The following is a 25,800-nucleotide window of genomic DNA, read 5'->3' as shown; positions in this document are numbered from 1 at the left end:
TATAAAGTGGGATTTCAACACATCAGAGCGGAGATACTGGTAACTCTGAATAGCACTTAACTTGTTTCCTTGTGATGTTTTCCCTTGTCGTATTTTTTTGCTATTCTTTTGGGGTTTTTCTATAGATAATATGTTTTAAATTTAAAAACTGCTTGGTGAACTTTCTGTGGAATCATTTGTAAATTTAACAGTATTTGTTTTTGCCTTTTAGCTCTCGAGCACATTCTCCAATGATAGCTGTAGGAAGTGATGACAACAGTCCAAATATATTGGCGAAGGTTCAAATTTATGAATATAACGAAAATACCAGGTATGCTAAACGAGAGTGTGTAACATTTGTGGGATTGTAAAGTAGTTTATAATATATGGTCTTTTATTCCTGTTATTAGATGTGGAATAGTAAATGATAATAGCTTCATTTTGTCTGTGAGCCATTGGATGGGAAAAGAAAGGGAGACCTCAGAATAGTAGCTGATGTTAACAGACATGATATTGATAATTTTATTCCACGTCAGTGAAGAAATGCTAGTGGTCTTACCAGAATTTTAAAGGAAGAATTGTTTCTCCGTCTACTAATTCATATGCTTAATTTTGCACATGGAATTAAGAGGACAAAGTTGAAATTTGAATTGTGTTGCACTAGGCATTGTTTTGTTCAAAGACACCTTAAAATGATTTTAAAGGCATGATTATAATGACAAAGTCCTGTGAATTTCCAATGTTCTGTGAAAGTTCACACAGTCAAGAGTTCACAGAACTAGAAAAAACCAGGAAGTGTGTGCACCATCACTTTCAGTTAAATAACAGAGAAATTTTGTTTGATTCAGAGTGATTGCTATGGGAGAGGAGCCAGGGTGTTTAGTGGATTTATGCCTGCCTTCAGACAATGCTCTCCATGCATTAACAATAAAGACAAGTTGCTGTAACTTACCTGGTGGTAAATAAAAAAATGGGATACATGTTTATCATACAGCAGAGGAGGCAGATAGCTTACCACAGAAAATGTAGTCAGTTGCTGACATGCGAATTCCCTTCAGCTTTGTGAATGGAAGAATCTTTTTATTTCTCTTTTCCAACTGTGGACAAAATGTTCTTTTGTACTGGAATCCTTGCTTTGTTGTATGATTTAGCATACTGGTTTTAGTGGTTGCTTATCCGATGTATTCAGTTTCTGAAGAAATCAGCTTGAAATTATTACTTACAATTAAATTTATTTTAAGAAAATACTTTTGTTTTTACAAGTCTTATGTATACTTCACCCTTTTTCCCTGTTCCCCTCTGTCTGGTGTATATAACTGCAACACTGGCAGTTTTGATGGCATTAAAAGTTATTTTCCTATGCTGTACAGAAAATATGCAAAAGCAGAAGCTTTGATGACAGTCACAGATCCTGTACATGATATTGCATTTGCTCCAAATCTGGGAAGATCCTTCCATATCTTGGCTGTAGCAACCAAAGATGTACGGATTTTCACACTGAAACCTCTAAGGTGAGCTTAAGAGAAAGATGGTTTGGTATGATGTGATACTATGGTTTTATTTTAGTAGTGTAGTAGTATCTGTGAAGGAACAGTAGTAACCTAATGTATGCAGAGTTGTTTTTCAGCAGCCTGATTTTTACGATGACAAGATTGTGAGCAAGTCTATAATTTTGTCTAAATACCTCTTAGCACTCCTAATCTAGTAACAGTTGTATAAACTGCCTGAAAGATGTATCCTCTCTTTCTGTCATCATGTCCAAACCCAGAGCTTTGAACAGGTGTGTGCAGAACTGTCACTTTTCTCTCAAACAGGAAGGAATTGACTTCATCGGGAGGATTAACAAAATTTGAAATTCATATTGTGGCACAGTTTGATAATCACAACTCCCAGGTGTGGCGAGTGAGCTGGAATATTACAGGCACAGTGCTTGCCTCCTCTGGTGATGATGGCTGTGTTAGGCTCTGGAAGGGTAAGGTCACCCACCTGACATATATTAACTTTGTAGTATGCTGGATATACCGGAGAAATTTTACTCAAAACATAATTTTGGAGGGAAAGTTCATTTTAGATTTGTGAATTTTTTCATATATGTGTTTACATTTCAGAAAAAGAAAATAACTTTCTCTGCTGAAACACTTGCATGATTTAGGCTGTTGTGAATAGTTGTTCCCGTACCCTGAAATACTTTCACCAGACTAGAGCTATACAAAATATTAATTTTACAAAGTAACATATGTACTGCATTACTGTCTTTTTCTGCTGCTAAGCCCAGAAAATGTCACAGTGTTCAGACAAACTGGCCTTTGTTTCAGTTTACATTTCCAAAAGCAACAGCAAAAACACAACCCCCCAAAAAATCACTGCTAGTTTCCTTATGCATTCTCATTTGTTTTTCAGTATTTCAATAGTGGAAGCTGAGTTTTAAATTGTGGATAGGCAAAGATTATCAGACAGCTAAAGGGCCACATCCTCAGCTATTTGAGATTTATATATTGGCATTAAAGTTTCATTTTAATTCATACAAGGTGTGTGGTAGAAACATATTTGTAGGGAATGCTGAGCTTCAGAACAGAAACTAACAGTTTTTATAATTTTATATTTATATATTTGCAGCTAATTACATGGACAACTGGAAGTGTACTGGTATTCTGAAAGGTAATGGGAGTCCGGTGAATGGTAGTTCTCAGCAGGGAATTTTTAATGCCTCTCTAGGTTCAGCCAACACAAGTCTACAGAATTCACTAAATGGATCATCTGCCAGCAGGTAGGTTAATTAGTAGGGAGACTAAGTTTCAGTAAATAGTCTCTTCTCTGAATCTTCTTAATTTCACTTAGCTTTCACGTTTGTTTTACATTTTTTTCAAAGTGCAATACTTCTACAAGATCTTCTCATTTTGCTCTGTGGTGTTGTCTTGCTGTGCCACTGTTAAGGGGAAAATGAACAAAACCGTAAGCCACACTGAATCAGAATGTGTAAATATGCAGTGTAAACAACTATTGCCACTTCTAGTCCTTTCACATTATTAAAAACAGCGTTTCTGAAATAGTTTCAAAGAAGAAGCTTTATCATACTGCTGTGTAACTGCCCTTTTGTTTTAGATGCATGTTTAAAAGTGAAGCAAAAATACCAGCAACAAACTCTGTTTTTCACTGGGGTAATGTAGCAGAAGGGAAGCAGGAAAAGCTACTTCATAATGTATGGTTGCAACAATCAAGTGCTAGTGTTAGTTTACTTGCTTTTTTGCAGGCGTAGCGTCAACTTTGTGTTTTTTAAATCTTATATGGCATTTGTATTGCAGATAATTTGATTTAATCTCTGTTAAATTTTTATTCTGTAATAATTGCTGTTTAGTAGGTAAATTTAACTGCCTCTTCTGAAAAAACCCAAACTTTTTAATTTGTGCACACTGAAATGTAAAAATACACTGAGCCCCTCATCTGCATGGTAGAGTCTGTACAATCAGCTTTACAGGACTGTAAATCTTACGTAAGGACTAGATGTGGCCAAATTCCATAGCTACAGTTTCCAAGTTTTGCGGCTACCTTTATTTTTTTTCAGTTGCCTTGGGATAGCTTCCATTTCCATCCATGTGCAGCTACTCATGTGGCTTTCTTTCGGTTTAAAATGCTTATCAGTAAAGTTTGCTTTTGGAGAGCAGCACTGTGTCATCATCCCCCCACTCCTGCTTCCCTTTCAGCAGTCAATCTTGAATGACAGTTCTGGCTTCCCGATCCCTAGTTGTGAGGAACAGAGAGGGGCTTTCACATTTTCCTCACAAGATAACTGGGAGAGCAAGAGGTGGTAATGGCCCCACAAAAAAGGGCATCAGAATCATATTGGTCATCTGGTTCCAGGTTCTATTTACAGTGTAGCACAGAAGTACTGAAATACAGCCCTGTCTTGGAAATAGTATATCCAGAGCTGTGTAACTTTCGTTTGGGCTCCTGTGGGGAAATACAGGATGTTTCATACTCATTTAGCATAGGGTGTGGTTTCACAATCTCCTTATCTAAAGCGTGCTGCCAGCAAGACTACCCTTCCCTACCCCACCCCTTTGGTGGTTCTTCTCCTGTCCCTGAAGTTGGTAGTAAGCCATCGTGAAACTGGAACTTCTGGCATTACTTTAGATGCCCTCCATTGCTCTGCATTTTAGAAGGCGTTTTGTTTTTTAATAAATGATTCTTGGCTCCAGTTTGTAACAAAACGTTAATTCCAAAGTTATGTCATTGTCTGTGGAATTCCCAAACTTGTCCTAGGATTGAGCCTTCCTATAAAAAATACATGCTTAACTCCATGCTTTGTTTCGTAATAACACTGCCTTGAATTGCATAAGCACAGTCGTTAACTTTTGTGTTAGTATTAAGACGCTGATAAAGATTGATGTATTGACATTTGACTGAAGGAGGTATCCTGCACATAATTTATTTTGTCTGTGACTGTTCATGCGGTTTCAGTGCCTATGCATTTAAACACTTAAAACAGCTAAAGCATATGCAGACGTGTAAAACTTTGTAAAAGCACGATCACCAAACTGGATTTGTACTCAAAATAAGTTTCAGAACAGGTGATGTAGATTGTTGGGAAATAAATCAGTAGGGCTGTATTGTTATGTTGATATTGTGTGTCTAGACTTATGATACAATTTCCATTTTCCATTTGTATTATGTCCTTTTTAACAGAAAGCAGAGCTGATACCAAGCTAACTGGAGTAACTTTGGTGTTTTGCTGCTTGTTGCATGCACACAGGAATGGAAAACGAACTCCTTTTTCCCCTCCCCAACGCCGTTTGACCTCTCCCAAGACACCAGCAGTCTGCTAACTACTAAATGCTGTTCAAAAAGCCTTTTTAAAACACGTTGTGTACACTTTTTTGTACTAGCCTGCACAGTTTGATACTATTGGAACTCCTGGTAGAAAAATATTTGGAGAGGCTTCTTGTTTGGAAAAAAACCCATAAACAACCCACCCAAACCCCAAAACTTTCATCAGAACATATTTTTTGAAAGCTTGTCAAATTAAAAGACTAGTTCATGATTAAAAATGAGAATTTTTGTCCTTGATTGGGATGGGAGGAGGGAAATGAGCATTTTAATAACTTCCATTAAAATTGTTTTGAGAACCAATTTGTTTTGCATTTCATAGCGTTCAGCATTTGATTAAGATTCCTAAACATTACAAGGTTGTAACTGCTTTGTAATATATGAAACTGTTACTTTAAAAAGAAGAAGAAAACTGTTTTGACAAATGTACAGATGGTAGCTATTAGTGGTTTGGGTATTGCTTCATTTATATACCTTAGTATGACTTCAAATAAATGTTTTGTAAGTATTGTCATACTTTCTTCATCATAAGAGAAGTACTTTTTCTGATATGATATGTATTTGTACATTCCTTTGGTAATAATTTCATGGAGTACCTAAAATTCTCTAAACATAGTGTCCTTAAAAACTGCAAACACTCTAGCCATATAAAGGTAGAAACCAAAATGCAGCTTGTTGTGAATTGTCCCATAATTTCATTAATTAGTTAAGAGCGGTTCCTTTCTGTAAGCCCACAGAATTGTAAACAAGAGAGAAAACATCTGTAGGTATCTGAAATAGTTATGCTATAATGCACAAGTGTTACGGGTAAGTTCTAATAAAAACAGCAGCAAAATGTCATGAAGTGTCATAATTCTGAATCTTGCGCTCACCAGGAATCTTAAATTTACTCTAAGGATTTTGCAGCAATATGTAAATACATACAAAGGCTGTATTTCATTGAAAATAGTTATTCTCTGTAAATGTGTATTCATGTAAAAACAATGGTGTTTTTACGTCTATTCTAGAAACGCTGTGAAGTTACTCTGAATTAGATGCATATGCAGAAAATGTACTTTGATAATATTTAATGTATATTTTGTGTCACAAATGAAGCGTTACTGAAGGCTGTTAACAAATCACAGAAATTCTGGGAGAATGAAAACCTGTTAATAGCTGTACCACACCATCCTTTTGATTTCCAAAGCAGTCCATTCTTTTGTAAAAATGTATACTAGAGCTATGATTATGGTATTCATTTCTATGAATTTCAGTGGAAAAGACTGTATTATTTTGCTTTAAAGAACAGTTTCCAGATTTGTCTTGTTTTGAATTACAAGCCTTGATTTCTGCTATTATGTTCTATTGGTTTTGGCATGGATATACTAAAGCCTTTTTTTTTTCCAGCATGTCTTTTCTCCCCTTTGGTTCTCCTTGTATTTACTACCTTTCTCTTTTTTTCTTGTTTTGTTTTTTTTGTTTTGGTTTGGTTTTTTGTTTTGGTGTTTTGTTCCTTTCTTGATTGTTTCAGGTATTTCTTTCCCCCTCTGGATTCCCCACGGGCTGGATCGAGATGGTCCAGTCATGCCCAGCTCCTTCCTCCTCCTCCTCTGATAGAGCAATCTTGCGATGCTGACACTGCCAACCTCCAGTATCCTCACCCTCGCAGACGATGTGTATCTCGGCCTCTTAATCTATTACCTGAGAATGAAGGGGTTTAACATGTTAACTTTAAATAAACTCTGAAGGGCCTTATTCTGGTGTTTGTGAATGCTTCCATTTCTGGCTGCCTTTGTATTTCTTCTCTTGTACAGAAGATTTTCAAAAATTTGGGAAATTCATGCATGTTTTGCAGAACAAACTACAACATTTAGAACCTGTTACTTGTGTATCAAAGGAATTAATTTGTACCCTTTGAACTATGGCAACACATACAAACAGTATTACCCATGAGCTATTTATGAAGTAGCTGACTTCAATGTGCCTGTCCTTTTTTCTTTTTTCTTTTTTTTTTTTTTTTTTTTTTTTTTTTTTTTTTTTTTTTTTTTTTTTTTTTTTTTTTTTTTTTTTTTTTTTTTTTTTTTTTTTTTTTTGGTCTTTTTGAAATCAGTTCAGTATGGTCTTTAATTTTTTTTTTGTATACTGCACTGACATGTGAAACACATTCTCAAAATTAAACATGCATTCAAGAAATTGTTGAGAAAGTTTGATAGTGGATCAGCTCATAAAAGAAACAAAACCATTCCTGTGTATACTGCAGCTAAATAATTTGGTGCGTTTGGTTTTACTTAAAAATTTTCCATCTTCCTGTATAAATATTTAAATTTTTTAATTGTGTTTGACTAATAAACTTGTTCTGAAAGGTCTGTATTTGTACAGTTTTCCTTGTAATAGGCTTTTTTTTAATAGGTGCCTGATTGAAAGGGTTTTGGATTCAGGTATCCATTCTCCTACCTCTGCTTTTGTGCTGTCATGTGCCATTCCAGATGTGCAGCTCCATATTTTATGTGTCTGCCACAGCATGTGCTCCAGCTTTTCTTATGGATATGCTGAAGGTCCGGGGAGACTGCTAGAGCTGTTGGATTTCACATTATGTCATAATTCTTTTCCCGACTGAATTAATCACTTAGGACTTCGTGAAGAAAGAGCGCTAACTGAGAAGATGTGGTTTTTTTTTGATGTGCCAGCACAGGAACATCGTTGCTGTTTATCTGCCTGTTGGCATTGACTCAGACATCGGTACAAGACAAGTGGGAGGATAACACTGGACAAAGAGTACATAGTAGTTCCAGGGAGCAGCATTACTGTACAGCATGTAATTGCTAAGCTTGTTCGGCAGACCTCGGGGAGGAAGGAAGAAGGAGAGTTCTGTGCAGCAGAAATCCAGAGTGTAATAGTGTATTTCAATGCGCTTCAAAATGGGCTTATGCTATTTCCTGGACTAGACCACTAATATAAGGTAATGGAGAGGGCAGCCTGCATCCTTCCAAAGCGACAGCAAGTTCCTGTGAGTTTTACTTGTATTCTGAAAACTTTATTTGTTCAGATCCACCACTTTTATTTCTTTATTTTCCTCTAGGAGTCTAGTCTCAATTTACTAAAAAACTGTGAGGTACACTGGTGTTAAGGGGTGCTTGCTGACAGTGTGTGAAGGGGGGCTGCTGATAATTTCCAGTCACCAGGGACAGAACTGTGGAAGAAAAAAAGAAAAGTTCTATACCTTTTTACCAGAAAAAGTTAACACTTACAAAACAGTGCCATACTTCCTAAACAACAGAAATGTTATATGTTTGGAAAATAAGGTTTAAATGGGGGGTGGGAAGTAACTATTCATCTGGGAGAGAATAATTAAAAAAAAAACAAAACCAACAAACCTATCAAAACTATTATACTGGGATTCATTCCTAAACCAGAACAAACTGTTTCTGGTTATGCCAGCAGCAGAATGTACTTTTGAAGGTTTAAGCCAGTTGCAGAATTTCTGTCTTAACCCTTTAAAAGATCACAGAATAACCAGTTATAGTAATAAATGACAATTTTTTTTGCAGCTTCTAGTGTATTTGTTCACTAGTGTATTTGTTCATACTTTAGTCAGCATGGTCACATTATTTTCCTCTGTGATGAGCACGTATTGTCAGATATCCTAATTCCATTCATAATTCTTATTAATGGAAACATGCTATTACAGTTTCAGTGCAAACAAGTCATGTTAGGATGAACTGGCCAAGTACTTTGACCTCAACAAATGAACTCAGGCTGGTTTTGTGGCTCATGCCTGCCTTTCCCCCTGCCTGCTGTTTTGTACTGACCTCTCTCCAAACCAGGGCCCTTTAATCCCTGTTTTTGGCTGTCCACCTCCTCAAACTCATGCTTCCCTCTTTATTCATCTGTCTTGCTTCCTTGACTCAAAACTCTGAACTGTACTTCTGTGCAGGATCTGGGCCCTTGGACATAAGCAGCAGAATGCCTAGAAGGGAAGGAGATTATAGAAGGGCCTAGGAAGGGATGCTTGCAGCAGGTACTTGTGATCTTTTAAATGTATACAGCACTTTGTAAGGCTTCTGTCCCTTTTCTTCTGAAAGAAGATACACATACCTCATACCCTTTCTAGACCACAGAGCACCAGATGTGCTTGGATCACATCTCAGCTTGAACTTCCAGGACTAGAAGGTTTTGGGTCTTGTAGTAGCCATTAGGCTTTGGTGTTTCTTGGTTTTTTTTTTTTTTTTTTTTTTTTTTTTTTTTTTTTTTTTTTTTTTTTTTTTTTTTTTTTTTTTTTTTTTTTTTTTTTTTTTTTTTTTTTTTTTTTTTTTTTTTTTTTTTTTTTTTTTTTTTTTTTCCATGTGGTGGTTTTGCTTTTGTTTGGTTTTGAACACAGTATGAACTTCTGATGATGTTGAACGTGCGGTTTTTGCCTTCTCAATATCAGGAATACAGCTGGAGAAGTGCATTCTAAAAACGTCCTGGATAACAATGACTTTTATGTAGATCTGTTGGGAGTTGTCATACACACACACACACGTTTGGAAGGCACTTCTGCTGCCTTCTCGTCCTCTACTTACAAACCCCATGATATTTACTCTTCAATATAGAAATGAAATTTTCCATGTACTGTATATAAAATGAACCACAAGAAGTTCCACTTCGACGGAAGAACTTGTTTACATTGAGGGTGGCAGAGCACTGGAATAGGCTGCCCAGGGAGGTCGTGGAGTCTCCCTCTCTGGAGATGTTCAAAACCCACCTGGACGCGTTCCTTCTCTAGGCGACCCTGCCTTGGCAGCGGGGTTGGACCAGACGATCTCCAGAGGTCCCTTTCCACCCCAGCGATTCTGGGATTCTATTGATCAGCCTCATCGGAGTGACTCACATGGCAAAACAGGACATATCAACAGGAATATAAAAACCGTCTGTCTTATAAATGAACCAAAGTCATATAAATTAATCCGACTGGAGCTTTTTTGTTTCGTTTTGGGCGGCTGTGCCCTGGCCAAGACAGCCGGGCCGGGTGGGTTGGTCCTACTCAGACATTCCGGGCGGGATGTTCAGTGGCCCTTTCCCTGGAAGACCCCGAGCTACTCGCCGCTTCCGGCATCCAAACCTGTCCGGCCCGAAAGCAAATACCGGAAACAAAACAAACCGTCCCAAAACGCCCCCCGCCTCCACTATTCCGGGAAACCTCCCGCCCTTCCCGCTTCCCGCCTAACGGATGCCGGGACGCGGCCGGGAGGGGGGGGCGGTGCCGGGCGGTGCCGCGCGACCCTCGCCCAATCAGCATGCCCGCCGTCCCTCCCCAAAGTTGTCCCCCGCGGCCGTGCCCCGTGTCTTGGGGCCTTCCCGTTGGCCGGGCGGGAGGGAGGGAGGACGGGATCGGGGAGGGGGGGGGGGGGGGGGGGGGGGGGGGGGGGGGGGGGGGGGGGGGGGGGGGGGGGGGGGGGGGGGGGGGGGGGGGGGGGGTGCGCAGGCGCCCCCGGCGCTGGGAGGGGGCCTGTCCCGGTGCCGCGGTTGTTCCCGCGTCGCGCCCGGTGAGCGGGTGGCGGTGCCCGCCCGGCCTGCGGGGGCGCTGCGGCGGCGGAGCGGAGCGGGCGGGGCCCGGCTTTTGGCGGTCGGTCCGTCCGCGGGCGCTCCCGCTCCTCCGGGAAGAGCGGCGGCGGCAGCGGCGGGACCCTCGGGAGGGCAGAGCCCACCCACCTCTTCCTGTCTGGGGTACGAGGGGGTCGCCGGCTCCCAGGTCCGGCCTGCCCGGCGGCGCGTTGCCGGTGAGCAGCCGGAGCCCTCTCGGCGCTCCCGGGCCGAGCGGCGGCCCGTGGGGGACACACGGGGGTTTGTGTCGCCGCAGGTGTTCGCTGCCGGCGCCAGGGAGGCAGGAAGGCTTTGGCCGCCTCGGTCCGTGTGGTTTTACAGCCTAAATATAGGCTGGCACGTCTCGCAGCGCCGGCTCTCTGCAACTCGTGGGAGCGCTGCTCTATTTCGGCAGCCCAAGAAAGCTGTAAAACAAACTCTTGGCGGGAGAGGGTCGGGAACGATTGTTAAGCACGTTTGTGGATGAAGCGGGGCGATCACCAAAGAACATGGGCTGTGAGGTGTGAGTGGAGCATGTTGGCTGGTGTAACCCTGCCTTTGTTTTGCCCCCGCTGCAGATGCTGCCGGGCCGGGGTTGATGGTGTTGCCAGGCCGAGCGCTGTTGTGAGCAGCCTGTGCAGGATGATGGAAGACTTCAGGAACATCGCCGACGAGACGCTCCCGAGCTTCTTTGGCTATTCCTTGAACAGCAGCGCGAGTGTCGTCTTCGACAATGTCACTGTCGCCTCGAACCCGGGGTTACCTGTGGCGGCCTCCACTGTTGCCAGGAGCCAGAAGGGGTGCGACAACAGGTGAGACCGCCGGTAAATGCCACTTAGCTGGATTAAAAACCACTTGAACCGTTTAGCTTTGTAAAGGAAAAAATCTTTTCACAGGCCATTTGGTAGATGATAAGACTATTTACTAATCAGTAGCACGGTAATTGGTAAACATAGCTTTGTCTGTATTACCAGTGAAGAATGTGCATCAAACTGATGACTTATAAAATACTTAACATTTATTGAAATTACCCTTTAAAAGAGTAATTTCATTTTTAGAATTATAACAGTCAAGTTTCTCTTAACTGAACTCTTCTGCTTAGTATGCTCAAATTTGAAGTCATGTAGAGAATATGATATTTTTTACATGTGTGCTCTCTTGACTCTTTTAACAGTTCACGGAACTTACTGAATCTGGCTCATTTTAGAAAGGATAATGTAAGAACTAGAGTTATGGATAATAATGAAAATTTAACACAATGGGTAATGTTTTGCTCAGCAAGGAGTAGAGCGAAGAGTAACAATTAGAAGCCTTTGCTCACTTAACTGCTGTCCTGTGACTTAATAAGAAGTAAGATCAGACTTTAATACCTTGTCTTTCCACAAGTGTGCATTCCAAAAGGGCACCACTAGCCATTAAAATTACAATGTGGCATTCTTCTAAAGAACTGCAGAAGACTGGGGGGGATCATTTGGGGTACATAGGTGTACCTGCAAATACAAATTAGCTAGAAAATGCTAAAATATTAGGATAATGTAACTTACAGGAGATAAGTGGACATCATTATGATTCTTTTTTGCCCCATTCTTTGGAAAACAGGCACAGTGTGTATTAGAATGATTCTGATGTGTGTTTTTCCTCCCCACATTTACAGGCTTTCTGATAACTGTGCATCCTACTTAGATGAGAAACATTCATCTCCATCGGGATCTTCTCACAGCAGTCAGTCAGGTCCTGAGCCAGTGCAGAGGTTTGCCCTGAGCTTTCCTGATGACATGTAAGTAGAGAGTTAAAATCTAATTCTCTCCTAAAGTGCAGTGTGTAGAATGTAGATTTATATGTACTATAAGCTAATTATGGACTACTTCAGAATTGAATTGCCCACCTCAGCAGCAGCTTTTACTACTGGCCTTTTAATGGGTATAACTGGAGAGCTCAACTGTTCATTAGCCTGTTAGCTTACAGTGTTTGGCAGACTGAGCAGCTTTTCCTACTGAAAGAAGCTCCTCTGTGTTTTCTGGAGAGGGATAGCGGCAGGCCACGTGGAAGCATTCTGTGTAGCACTTAACCTGAGCAGCATTCTGCTGATTGATTGACTAATGGGGCTTCAGGTGCATGACAGGAATGAATATTTAAAACTGATGTTTTCTAAGCCGTGAGATTTTATTTTGTTGTCACATTAATGAAAAATTTCCTAAGCATGAATGAATAATTGACTTACCTGAATCTGGCCTGTATTTACCTAGTTTACTTTACATAATCTAGAATTAAACTGATCTTTCTGGTTTGTGTCATGTGTGTGAATAATACGTTGCACTGATTTAAATCTGTTCTGACTAAGTATTGTGCAGTGTGCATACAGAAAGGAACATCAATTTCTATTAAATTTACCTTCTTTGTAGTCTCAGTAATTGCTGTTTCGTAGAAAATAACTTGTGTGGAAGTTCTGTAAAACCAGGAGTGAAGAATAACATTCCTGCAGAATTACAAAAGCTGTTACTTAACTATATATAATTTCAGTAAATCATGTTATTTACAGTTTAGTCCCTAATTTAATGTTATAAAAAGCTTGCTGATACTGTGGACTTGGGACTGTTTTCTCTAAGATTTGACTTTCTCTCAAATGGATCATGGAACTTGCGCAGAGTAGACCCTTTTTTACAGAAATGAAAGAGAGGAACAAACAGGTAGAGGGGCATATATTGCATGAAATTTAACTATTTGTTTCACAGTTTAGATTGTGAAACTGAAGTCCTTGGTTGGTAATCTTGATATTTATTCCTTTGTTGTAAAATGACAGGTCTGTAGAATCTCTGCTCTTGGAAACAGCTGGCTGAGACAAGCCAATTGGAGAATTTATCAAATCTTTATCTAGAGAGATGTTGTACACTCATGTTGGTCTGTGCAGCTCACTAATTTTTAGTATCTTTTTAGGGAAGTTGCTACGCAAGTTGTAGAGCCTCAGACAACTTGTCTTAGTCTGAAAGAATCCCACTCAGTGTACGGAGAGCAGGATCAGAACGTCACTGAGCATCCAAATCGCAGTCAAGGTACCTTACGTGAAGCCTTGCCGCCTGAGCGATTGGAAGGTATTAAATTTTGGGAAAAATTTTATACTTGCTGTCACTGTAATTAGGTTTTTGTGCTACAGATGTCTTCTCTTGACCCTTTCACTGCTCTATGGCAGAGTATAAATGGGTTCTGAAAAGCAATCGCTTGGATGTGAGCAAACTCAAAACTGAGAAAGCTTGTGGTTGACATTATATTCTTGGATTTTTCCTCAAAGTACAAAGCTGGACAGGAAGCTGGTGAAAATAAGGTTTGCTGTAGAGTAGCATACTAGAATGCAAGTAGTATACTGACTGAATTCCAGGAACTCTGTGGAAGAACTGTGTGTTGTCCTCTACCCCTTCTGTTTTAGTAGGTGTAAGGCTGTGAGATTGTATTTTAATTAACATCTCTTTTCTTGCCATATTCCAACCTGTAATAGAAGTTTTAACTGCAGCTGTAGGATCTGGAAACGTACTCTTCTAGTGAGATGATTCATGACAAAGTGGTTTTGAATATTTGCTGTGAAAACTGTAGTTTATTTGAAGCATGAATAGAGTAGTGTGAGCAAAAGAATTTTCTGCAACTTACTTTAAAAGCATGGCTATTGATTTTAAACTTATTTGGGGGTTTTGCTAATGCCTATGCTGTGATTAAATTCTACTTATTTCTTAAAATTCAATAAGTACAGTTAGTAAATATATGTTTCTAGCCATTACCTTTTCTAAACTGTGAGTATTCGTGAAGGTTTTTTGTGAGGGGAGTGTTAATAATTTTGACAGAGAACATGTTCAGTTAGAAAGTACTGTGATATTCAATATAAATGGACCCTTTTAAAACACATACTTCTGACAGGGAAGTGTTGACTTCAGTCACTAACTACTGTGCTCTTGAGGAAGTGGCAGTAACCGTGGCAGCAAAATCACGGTGCTTTACAAAAATGGGACTGCCCAGTGTTTGGACTTGATAGTGGCTGGTTAGACATATTGCTTGGTTTTAACTTACTGTTTATTTAAGACTTAGAATCCTAGTCTGGAAATTGCCTTTTATTCACATCTATTACTTAAGAATTAGGAACCTTTTTTTTTTTTCAAAAATCTGTATGTGCATGTCTAAAAGGTTCTCTATCTTGTTTGGATTATGGGTGGATGTAACACAAAGACAAGTGGAAGCTGCTTAAAGTGATCCAAAAAAAGAATTGGCCCAGTAGGTGAAATGCAATAGTGGAACAGAATGCTGCTTCTTATTTCTGCTAGTGCAGCCTGGGACTCCTTACTTTTTTGCTCTGCCTTGTAGAAAACCTTAAGGCAATGATTGCCTTTCATAATTTTTAGAGTTCTAGCCCTGATGAAGCCTTTTCAATTACTCACAGATAGTTTAGGTCATTGTTACAGGAATGTATAAGCTTTGGTGTTGTGATAATTTGTATGTTTCAGGGTTATTTTTGTGGTGGGTGCCACAACCTTCTGGAGGCTTAGTCTGCTGTCTTAGGGAATAGTTGGCACTTAGGAGTATAACGTGAGAATATAATAAAATACTGATTACACTGCATTCTTTTGTTTCAGATTTGCCAAGTGGAATGTGTTTTCTTCCAGACATTAAGAATAACCAGGTAAAAACTTTTCCAAATACAGTGAAATTAAAGGTTTTCTAATATCAGTCTTGTAATCAGTCCTCACAAACTTAATTCTGTGCGAGGAGGAGGGAGGGCATTGAACCGTGTTTATTGTCCTGTATCATGTATCCCTTAAGTTTGTAAAGGTGCTGGCATGCTAGTTGTGTCATGCCTCACTTTGCCTCCATTTTGCAGATCACTTAATGTAATAAGTACCATGGGAGCATGACTCCATCTAATCTTCCTCAGTTGTGAGAATTTTTGTTTGCTCCTAGCCTCTGCTGTCCTGTAGTCCTTTGTCAATGTAAGGACCTTGCATTTTTATCCCACTGTAGTTAAGCTTAGTGAAAAGCCTTTTGAGGAACTGTTTGGAACACATTTGGAAATTGAAGTAACAACTTGATTTGACTTGCCCCTGTATATGTTTGTCATTTTGAGGACTATGAGTTCAGATGACTTCTTCACTGTCTTTAACATTAAAAACTGCACCATTTGTGAGAACATAATCTTCCTGCTGCCTTTGTATTTGTGTGTGTGTGTCTTTATCCCAGAGCTAGCAAATAGCTGCAGGTGTTGTCAGGTAGGGTTAGGCTTCAGCTGTTTTTTCTGCTGTGTTAGAGAATCTGACAGCTGTGGACACAGAGATACAAGGCAGACAGATATGGGAGATCTCCTGGTCCTTGTAGAAAATATGTGTCAGGCTGCAGCCAAATGCTGTCCAATATGTACTCCTAATGTGTCAACTGGTATTTGCCAAAATAATTTAGTTTTCTTGCATTCTGTTCTTGTAGGGCCCACAGTGGTCTGTGAGTTACAGTCAAATGCTCTCAGGCTGTGTTCTAAAAGCCATAATTAAAGTTCTTTTCAAATTCTTTACTTTCTAAACTTTGGCTTTTTACTGTCTGTCAAAGATGAATCTGTTGATCCCAGAGAATGTAAGACTAAATCCAAAACAGACATTACATTATGCTTTTTTAAAAAATCACTCAGCTATAGAAAAGATAAAGTATTTGCAGTTAGGTAGATTCAGCTGAAATACTACTTTATCAGTAATTTCACGTGTTTGTTTGGAGAAGTTTCCAACAAAAGGTGCATCTGGGTGTAGAATTTCTGAAGAACCACTGTTTTAGCGGCATGGGAAACTATTGAGACTTGTCTTTATACTTTTGAGTTAGATTGCAGCTCAATGAATGAAGGAGGGCGTTTTTTTTCTAGTATAAACTCTTTATTGCAGTGGTTCATTACTTTTATTTTGAAGTCTTTTAAGTTTGGTGTCATACAGATGCTTTTCCCCCCCTTTTGATCCCTGTGTTTCTTGCATGCATCCATTCTGGAAGCTAGCAGGCGAAATCCATTGGAACTAGAGTGTTTACTGGGATAAGGGGGAAAAAAGTGTGTGGGGAGTTTTGTAATATTATTAACCTCATTAATTGTTTGTTATTAACTGAATTTATACAATAGCTAGTAACTCCCAGAAACGTTTCTCTGTGGGTGCTTTTCGCAGATTGGTCCATCTGAACCTTCTGAAAGGTTGATAGAAGGTGAAATCTCAAGTGATCACCTTAGCAATAGCCTTTCAAGTTTTTTGGAAAATGAGAAGCTCTCATCTCTTCCAAGCTCAGATGAAGATGCCACGGGTAAGTACGTTTATAACGCTTGGTAGCTGAGTCTACAATTGTGACTCAGTGTTATTGCATACTTGAGTAGTAGCACTTAACATTTTTTGCCATTGAAATAGAGAAAAAAAAAATTATATATATATGCTTCAGTCACTTTCTGGTAAGTGTGAAAAATGTTACGTATATTTTCCTTTTAATTTATAAGTATATATATGCTTTACTAGTTGGGATGTGGTGGTGTATAGGTGTGTGAAGGAAGATAAGTTATTTGATAGCCTGGAAGTTAAAATGGTAGCATGCAGTCAACTTGTTTTGCTGTGTATCACTGGTCATGTGGTAATGGTTCTGTGACCCAGTTATTTTAAGGAAAAACAGGATAATTCTGATCTGATTGTGTGTTGTGAGACTCTGTGTATTAGAAACGATGGAGCTGTTTTGATAGTATGTCAGGTGATTTATCATGACCATTAAAAGTAGTTTCTTCTCTTTCAATAGATGATGATATTGATGATGAGGAATTCTTTGATAATGAACTAGAAGCCTATTTTGAGCAGCTGATAAAACCAGAAATGACAAGAGGAGACACCAACCTGCAGAAACTCTCAGAATGCTGGAGAGCGCTGAAGCTTTCTGAAAATGGCTTATTTCAAGTAGGTTTAAAATTCAAAGCTCAGCATGCCAAATGGTCCTTGAACACATTAAACAAACTTTCAGTAGTTAAATTTGTTGCTATTCTTAAATAGAGCTAGTTTTACCTGGTTTTTTTTTGGGTTTACTTTTTATTTCTGTAACTATTAAGGCACTTCTTTCCTATCATACAGCTAATTTATAAATACTCTCTTTGATCACTCCTTTTTTAGTCTTGGATAGCAATGTCCAAGGTGTTACTAAGTGTTTAGCATCACAGACTTGTGTTTCCAGGAGAAGTAAGTCAGTCTCTTAAATAACTGATAGGTGTGTGAAAGGTAAATGTGGGGAAGCAACTGGCTAGCTTGTGGTTTTGCCTTTGAGCAACAGTTAGCTCCATCGCATATAGGTTGCCAGGGATTAAGTGCCTTTCCATTTTCTTGGCTTTGCAGCAGTGGATGCGATCCTGGCAGTCTCATGCTTGACCAGAGTGGAAAAGCGTGATTGGTCTTAAACAGTTAAATAAACTGTAGCTTCTGAAATTTCAGAAATTTCCCAACTGACATCAGAGTTTCTGGGCTGTGGGACGTGATGCTATCCCTGTACAAGTAGTCGGCATAGGCTGCCGGTTGCTGGTCTACAGCTGTATATGAAGAAAGGGATAAGTGGTTTGAGGAGTGAAAATAACAGAGTTCTACTCTCTGATCTCAGGTCTTCTCTATTGGTGTAAGATCTTCCTGCTCCACTGCGCTGTAGATAGGCAATGGGGCTCTGAGTTGGATTTGGAGCCCTCATCCAACAGTGGGTCAACCAGAAGGCAAAGAGGAGTAGCATGATGCTCAAGTTAAAGGGAGTGAGAGCATAAAGTAAGGAAAAAAGAAGGGATCCTCCCATCTTCTTGCTGTGTATGCATTTGGAGGCAGATGCATGGATTGGCCTAGCCAGGAACTATTATCCTCGGTGGTGGTCCTGGCAGCTAGAGATGCCTATGGCAGTGGCAGAAGTCAACAAAGTATGATAATCTCTTTGCTACTAGGAAATTTTTAACATTGTAAAAGGCCCCGTAGTGGTAATTTTTTTCCTTTGGTATATCTATTCTAGTGTAACTTTATTATTTGTAATTTTTTAATTTAAAGGTGAACTTTGAGGATTCTGCCAGTTACAAGGCTGTGACAGGAGTAGACTCTGGAAATGCTAGTGATGAAGGTTCACAAAATGAAGGGATAACTGGATGTCCTGTGCAAAGAGAGATGCTGCCCAGAGCAGTACAGCAACTGGTATGAAATTGCCATTTAAATTCCTGTTAATCTTATAGAGTAAGGCTGTAGTAGAAGATGGCAGTGTGTTTGAAAACTTGCTAGAGGTTGAACTAACAACCCAGCCTTTCTTGACAAAAAATTTAATAACACAACTTTGTTTTTAGATATTTTCTTCAAGCATAGTTAACTTGAAATATTTTGTATCTAGAACTGTTAGTACAAATAGCTAACAACTACACTTCTGACACTTTTCAAATGATTATTGTTTTTGAAGAATTCCATGGCTATTGGAGATGTGCTGGATTCCTGTACTGCTGCTGAGATGCGATTGGATTCACTGTATCTCCAGTGCATGGACAGCTGTAAAGCTGATGCCTCAGATGTCCTTCCAAAGCAAGAAATACAGTCCTCTGACCCTCAGGCTGCTTCTTCTGATGCAGAAGTACTAAACACGGCTAGAGGGATTTTGGGGCACGACACCACTCCTGAAGTTCTTAGTGCAAGTGCACCTCAGGCAGAGGCACCTGAATGTGAAGTTGGTCTTCCCGATGCTTACCTGTCACCAACTGGAGACAGCTCTGAGAACTTAAGTTTAGGTGCAGCAGACAAAGGTAGGATGCGTTAGATACAACCCATCTATGCAATTGGGACCATGCACTCTGTTGCATGGAAAAAATTAAAATTGTAAGCTAGGCATTTTTCTTCAGCTGTGGGAGTTGGTAATAAAAAACAGTGTAGCATGAGTAAATTCTGACTTGCTGTTGTTTTAAGGAACGTATGTTACACTTAACTGTTATTTTTTGCTGATGAACCTAGTTTAAGCTTGCAGTTGCAGCAACTTGAGCTCTGTTTTTTAATACTGACTTCTGGCAAGAGAACTTTATCTAGATTAATCTAACTTTGATCTAAAATAAGGAGATTTTACTATATTCCTTTGAATTTTAATCCACAGTGTAGCATTTCATATATCTTTCAGGTGATTTACCACACAGCATTGTCTATCAAAATGAAGAGGGCAGATGGGTGACTGATCTTGCATATTATACTTCATTTGATGAAGAACAAGATTTAAATCTGTCTGAAGATGATAAAATAAAGGAGGAGTTCGTTACTGGCTGTATGTAATCTTTTTCCCTTTTTAAATAGCTCTTATCTGTAACAGTGTAAACTTTCCTTTTTTTTTTTTTTTTTTTTTTTTTTTTTTTTTTTTTTTTTTTTTTTTTTTTTTTTTTTTTTTTTTTTTTTTTTTTTTTTTTTTTTTTTTTTTTTTTTTTTTTTGTTACTTCAACAAATCAGTATTTGGTGTTGCAAAACCTCCAGGCTTTACATACAACAAATTTTTTGAAAGTTGATACTGATTGTTGCCTATAATGATATTATCATTCTTTAGAGCTGATAGCTTCTTTTTGTATTTCATACTCCATGGTTCACTCAAGGTTCTTCTTTCTTTCCAAGAGAATGCTGTGTATGCTGTTGTCTAAAACTGTTTATTCTGAATGAGTGATCAAACTGGTTGAAATAATGGGGTTGACTGGTTGAAATAATGTTTTTCAACACTGTAGTGGTTTTCTGCTGGTTCAAGCAAATATGATCCCATTTGGTAAAAACCTCCCCATCTGCTGTGTCAATAAAGTAGTGCTCTTCGTTATTTTTCAAATGCCTTTATATTTCTGACACATTTTTGCTTCTTGCACTTGCACTGTTGAGCGATTCAAATATTAGACTGTTGTAAATTTTTCCAAGGCTTTGTTGAGGTTTTTCCCACCTGTTGGGTTTTTAAAGCAATTCTGCTTTTGAGCCGATTGGCTCACCTCTTTGCACGGTAGAGGATAACATACTTACAAATTCAAGGTTGTTAGCATTCTTCTGGCTGCTAGTTTGCTTGTCTGTCTGCAATGCTCAAGTGTGGAGTTTGACAGCTGAAGAGATGTTATTTGTAGAAACAGAAAGGAAATGTTACATCTGATGCTTCTGAGTCTCATTTATGACGTCTGTCTGTCAGCAAACTGTGCATACGCTGCATTCTTGTGTGGAGTAGTGCAGGATTGCTCACTTGAGCGTCGAATGCTTCAAAAGGTCTCCAGAGAGCTATAATGTTTATACAGAGGATTAAGTAAGAACTGATAGTGACTTAAGATATCACTATGGGTCATTTATAGTGCCAGGTTGCCGTGAGGAAATAGAGTTGGATCGCTCAACCTTTTGAATTCCAACTTCGTTTCTTTCCTCAGAGCATGTATTGCAAGTTCTCATAAGTACTTTTATGGTCAGCACTGGTGTTCACTTTACAAGTCTGTGTCCATTCTTGACTTATGCTTTCATTTGCCCTGGGCCCTCTATGACTAGGGATGCTCTGTGTACAAAACTGCATATTTTAGAAGTTTTGGTGAACTTAATGATACTTTGAAATAAGCTGGTAGAGCAGTACCTCTTGATCGGTTTTCCACATAATTTTGGTAAAGAGACTTGAGTTGTTCATTGTTCTATAGGTGCTAATTGTGCAGTGCAATGATTTGAATTCACAAGTAAGATTGGTTTATTTGGCCTGTTAACTTGCATAGGTTTTTCATGAAGTGGTACAAACCAGTCTGTTTCTTTGCTCTAGTTCACAGGTACCACCTTGGTGAAATAAATTTTCAATCCCAACTACAGTAAAAGTTTGTTCTGAAGTAGCCACGTGGTGCCTGATTCTAGCTAGTACGGGTAGCATAACCTGTGAAAAGGTATAGTTTAGTTTGGGGTTAAGGCTGTAAGAGAGTTCCTTTATTCACCCCTAAGTTGGTTAGCTAAATGCTGATTTCACTTTGGTTTCTTAAGATCCAGTGAGTAGCCCTTTAAAAGTGATTTTATATAACTTTTCTCACCAAAACGGGATGGAATAACTCCTAACATGTCTCAAACTGTCTCAGATCTAGAATTATATATGAAATAATTGTCCATCAGAATTTAGTTTAATGATGAAAAATAGTAATGGCGACAATTAGTAACTTATGCCTTCTTTTAATAAATGTTCTCTTTGGTTTTAAGCTGAAGCAGCAGCTATGATTGCACAGGATGAGGAAGAATTTGAGAAAGCACACAGACTTGTGCAGGTAACTATCTCAATGTAAACGGAATAGTTCTCTAATTTATTTACAAGTTACAACTTCTGAAATGTCTTTCTCTGCAGGCAGAAAGAGTAGACAGTTCAAATGCATCTGAATTAGCAAATACTTCATGGAAATCTGCTAATAGCTGCATTCTGCTGAGAACATCTGACCTTGATAAAGATGCCAGTTATTTACGTTTGTCTTTGGGGGAGTTCTTTGGTCAGAGATCTGAAGCTCTTGGTTGTCTTGGTGGAGGCAGTGATGTGAAACGGGTATGTATCTTAATATTGATAGACAAGAGAAGGAGAAGAAAAACAACAACTAGCGCTACTTATCTTGTAACTAATTCTGGGAACTAATTTTCTGTGTTGACTTATGAAGGAAATTATCTGTGTGAGAGAGGTCTGGACTGACTTTAGTTTCCCACCTGGAATTTGTGATGTGCTGGCTGATGTTACCCATGAATGCTGACCTTCACCTTCTGGTCAGGAATTAATTATGTGTAGGGTTAGAGGGAGAAAGGTTCATCATATACCGGGCACATGCTGGAGGTTCACATAACAGTTGAATGAAATGCAGCTCAAACGGGGGTATTTGAACAGTGAGGTCATTTTTGAATGGCTGTTGATAATTGATGTGCTCTCTAGGAAAATGCCCAACTTCAGTAAAAATCATCTAGGTTCGACTTATCAACATCTATATACTTCTTGCATCTGTGGGCGGTACCTGGCCCTTCTCTCATCTGCTCTTGGTAGACAGGATCCTCATCTGTGTTGCAGACTGAAAAAAAGGATGGGAAAGTGTGTACTGTGGGAGGAAGAAGACAAGTATGCTTGTGAAATTCACTTGTGTTCCAATGATTTGGTAGAGTTAGCGTGTTCTGTCCTTATGCATTCTGAGGCTCAGTGGCAGAGCCTGACTCAGCAGAGATGCTGCGAGCATGTGTACTTTGTTTTGTGTAACTGGTATATGTAAGTTGTGTCCTGGTTTTCATTTGTGATAGTTTTCTTCTTAGTAACTGGTACAGTGCTGTGTTTCGGATTTAGTATGAGAATAGTGTTGATAACACACTGATGTTTTGGTGGTTGCTAAGTAGTGCTTACTGTAAGTCAAGGACTTTGCAGTGTCTCATGCTCTGCCAGTGAGCAGGTGCACAAGAAGCTGGGGGGTAGCATGGCCAGAACAACTGACCTGAATTGGCCAAAGGGATATTCTGTACCATAGAACATGATGCTCGGTCTATAGACTGGTGGGAGTTGGCTGGCAGCCACAGATCACTGTTCAGGGACAGACTGGGCACTGGTGAGTGATTGTGTTGTGCACCACTTGTTTCTCTTGGGTTGTATTAATTTCTCCCTCCTTTTCATTACAATTGTTGTAGTTATATTTTGTGTCAATTATTAAACTGTTCTAATCTCAACCCGCAAGGTTTACCTGTTCTTTTTGACTCTTTCTGGTGGTGGGAGGAGTGAGCGAATGGCTTGTGTGGTACTTAGTTGCTAACTGGGGTTCAACCATGACATTTGGTAGTTTATTTTATGTATATATATATGGGAAATATATATTTGGATTAGGCATTTGCAGTGCTAGGAGGCACATGTTATTTCTTAGTGGTATGAGAGCCAAACACAAACTGGGCAGGCACTGTGGGCTGAAACTGCTTTGCAAGCCCATTTTGTTAATGATGAAATTTACTCATGCTGTATTCTGGGGTATTTTTTTTTTGTTATAGCCATCTTTTGGTTACTACATTACATCTCCGAAGAAGAGGCAACCTGTTGCTTTGCTAAGGCAGTCTGATTCATCAGGAGGTGACACCATCCAAGAGATTTCACACTTGTCTGAGGTGCTCTCAGGTAATTATGGAACAGCTCTTTTTTTCTACAGGGCATTAATGGAACAAGTCTATCCCAGGAATGCAGGTTGTTAAATGATTTCCTTACTGTAAATTAACTCCATGTCTTTTTTATTGTTGTTGTTCTTAGATGACCTAGAAGCACAAAAAAAAGAACATGCAAATTCTACTAGCTCAGAAGGTTCAGGGCATAGGATGGATACTGTAGCTGGAATACATAAAAACATTAATACAGAAGCTACTACCAAAAGTGAAGCAAAGGTATTTGTCTTGTATTTTTCTCTAAAACTGAAATAAAATTCAAGTGATTCAAATTATTATTGTTTCTTTGATTACAGCTAAATTTGGACTTTGATATCAGCTCATTTCTTCCTATATTGACCATTTGAATCCTAATAGGTGCCTCTGTTTATCAGGATGGTTTCATTAGAATGCCATGATCCTGTAGTGAGTCAGGTGTTAGTATTACCATTTCGTTTTCCTTTTTCTTCCAAATTCACTTTTGGAGTTGTTTAGTCTGTCAGCCCATAGTTTTTCAGAGACTCATAGGGTATTAACATTCTGCCATCAAGTGTCTGAATTTCATCTGTGTCCTGCACTTTTATTTTTTTAAATGAAAACAACTTGTCTTTACCGTAGGAATAAAGTCTTTTAGTTGATAGAATTTAAGAGTATCAACATGGATGCAAGTCTGAAAAAGTGTATTTTCAATTTGGTAATCCTAGATACCTACCCTAGATACCTACCTTCTCTGCCTGAACCTGTCACCTCCCTAAGCCTGCTGGCAACGCTCCTCCTAATTTAGGCCAGGATTCTGTTGACCTCCTTTGCCACTGGCTCATGATCAGCTTCCTGTCTACCAGTACCCTCAAGTAATTTTCTGCCAAACTGCTCTCCAGCTGGTTGGTCCACAGCCTGTATGGCTTTATGAGGTTATTCCTCCTCAGTTGCTGGTTTTGGCATTTCCTTTTGAACTTCACAGTCCATTTTTCTGTCCTGTTGAGGTCCCTCTGAATGACAACTGACTCTCCTGGTGCATCAGCCATACCTCCCAGTTTTGTATGATGATGAAACGTGCTGAAGGTGCACTCTGCTCCGTCATCCACATTGTTAAAGAGTACTGGCCCCTGTCTTGATCCCCGGGGTACTCTACCAGTGAGTGACTGGCCTCCTGGTGGACTTTGTGCTATTGATCACAACCGAATGAGCTTCTCACCCCAGTTTGGTCCAGTCACAATCTACTTATCTGCTCCATACTTTATGTATCTTTTTATGAGGATGTTGTGAAGACATACATGTGTATCTGCGGGAGGACAGCTGTTTTCAATTCTTGCTGAATGTGTGTATTGTCTGAGAGGTGAGACAGGTGGGAGAGACTGGTCTGGACATGACTCTCTATGTTCTTCATGCTCTTTGCTGAGCGTGACCAATGTGAAAACTAAAGAACAAATCAGACTTGAGTAACAGAGAAAACAGTAGGAATAACCTTGTCTTCCCCCTTTAGAGAGGTGGATGATTTAAAGTTAAATGGGAGTTTATTGTATATTTGGTCGTGGTACCTTCTTTACTGTTTGTTTTCAGTGGGTTTTTACTCCAAGTTCTTCTAACTGACTTAAAACCTTTTAAGATTTAAAGAGTTTTACACAAACTAAAACTTACTAGCAGGCAATCTTTATTTAATTTAAAAAAAAAACCTTCATGGAGTTGAGTTAAAAAAATCAGCAGAATAAGAATTATGCCTATTGGAGTGTTCCTTCTTGACAGACAATTAAAAATGTTAATATATTACCATATCCCAAAATGCAAAATAATTCAAGCAAGCAAACAAAACACAGGAAACAAAACACTAACCAAAAAATTTCTTACTGTGATGCATTTTGTTTTGTTGTAGGATGGAATTCATAAAGACAAGTTTGAGGATGGCTTATCTAATCATTCTGACTCTGTCCTGAGTATTAGCACAATTGCAGCTGCCATCGCTAATGCTTCAACCAGTGCTGAACCTTCCCAGCTAGCTGCTATGATGATGGCACTCTCTAATAAAAGTAAAAGAACACACTTCCTTCCTGGAGTTGTTAAAGAGGCGGAACTCTCTGCTAGTCAGGTATTATCCAGCAATGAGGAAAACAGTGTATTTGATGTGGAAAAATACCTCAGAAAAACAGATGAGAACGGCCGTGAAAGCGAATATGAGAGTATTGTGAAACACAGAGCATCTGCCCAGAATCTTACCTCTGATACCTTGTTACTGGGTAAAGATAAAAGTAAGGATGCTCCTGCAGAAGACCTGATGAATAATCATAGCAAACAGCAAGAAGTAGAGAAGAGAGTGCTGAATTATCTC

At 39.3% G+C, this 25,800-nt stretch overlaps 2 protein-coding genes across 3 annotated transcripts in view; both read left to right on the top strand.

Moving 5' to 3' along the window:
- SEH1L (SEH1 like nucleoporin) overlaps window positions 1–6,537 on the top strand; it is a 14,268-nt gene extending 7,731 nt beyond the window's left edge. The window contains exons 5-9 of one of the 2 annotated variants that reach the window (XM_027885350.1): window positions 212–310; window positions 1,350–1,490; window positions 1,794–1,951; window positions 2,596–2,746; window positions 6,314–6,537. In XM_027885350.1, the coding sequence (XP_027741151.1) occupies window positions 212–310; window positions 1,350–1,490; window positions 1,794–1,951; window positions 2,596–2,746; window positions 6,314–6,503 (739 nt within the window). In that variant the 3' untranslated portion in view covers window positions 6,504–6,537. Of the gene's footprint in view, window positions 1–211; window positions 311–1,349; window positions 1,491–1,793; window positions 1,952–2,595; window positions 2,747–4,662 lie in introns of both variants that reach the window. The other variant, XM_027885351.1, reaches the window with a different exon arrangement.
- Window positions 6,538–10,261: 3,724 nt separating this feature from the next.
- CEP192 (centrosomal protein 192) overlaps window positions 10,262–25,800 on the top strand; it is a 60,363-nt gene continuing 44,824 nt past the window's right edge. The window contains exons 1-15 of the mRNA XM_027885352.1: window positions 10,262–10,307; window positions 10,923–11,156; window positions 11,999–12,121; window positions 13,279–13,433; window positions 14,958–15,004; window positions 16,512–16,644; window positions 17,122–17,276; window positions 18,390–18,530; window positions 18,787–19,123; window positions 19,489–19,629; window positions 21,540–21,604; window positions 21,682–21,873; window positions 23,334–23,457; window positions 23,587–23,717; window positions 25,348–25,720. Of these exons, the coding sequence (XP_027741153.1) occupies window positions 10,987–11,156; window positions 11,999–12,121; window positions 13,279–13,433; window positions 14,958–15,004; window positions 16,512–16,644; window positions 17,122–17,276; window positions 18,390–18,530; window positions 18,787–19,123; window positions 19,489–19,629; window positions 21,540–21,604; window positions 21,682–21,873; window positions 23,334–23,457; window positions 23,587–23,717; window positions 25,348–25,720 (2,287 nt within the window). The 5' untranslated portion in view covers window positions 10,262–10,307; window positions 10,923–10,986. The remainder of the gene's footprint in view (window positions 10,308–10,922; window positions 11,157–11,998; window positions 12,122–13,278; window positions 13,434–14,957; window positions 15,005–16,511; window positions 16,645–17,121; window positions 17,277–18,389; window positions 18,531–18,786; window positions 19,124–19,488; window positions 19,630–21,539; window positions 21,605–21,681; window positions 21,874–23,333; window positions 23,458–23,586; window positions 23,718–25,347; window positions 25,721–25,800) is intronic.

This window comes from Empidonax traillii, unplaced genomic scaffold (genome assembly GCF_003031625.1).
Source record: "Empidonax traillii isolate 1590-97213 ecotype Southwest subspecies unplaced genomic scaffold, ASM303162v1 scaffold165:size1224784, whole genome shotgun sequence".
Lineage (NCBI taxonomy): Eukaryota > Metazoa > Chordata > Aves > Passeriformes > Tyrannidae > Empidonax > Empidonax traillii.
The sequence above is the reverse complement of the archived record's forward strand: the minus strand, read 5'-3'. Positions and strand labels throughout refer to the sequence as shown.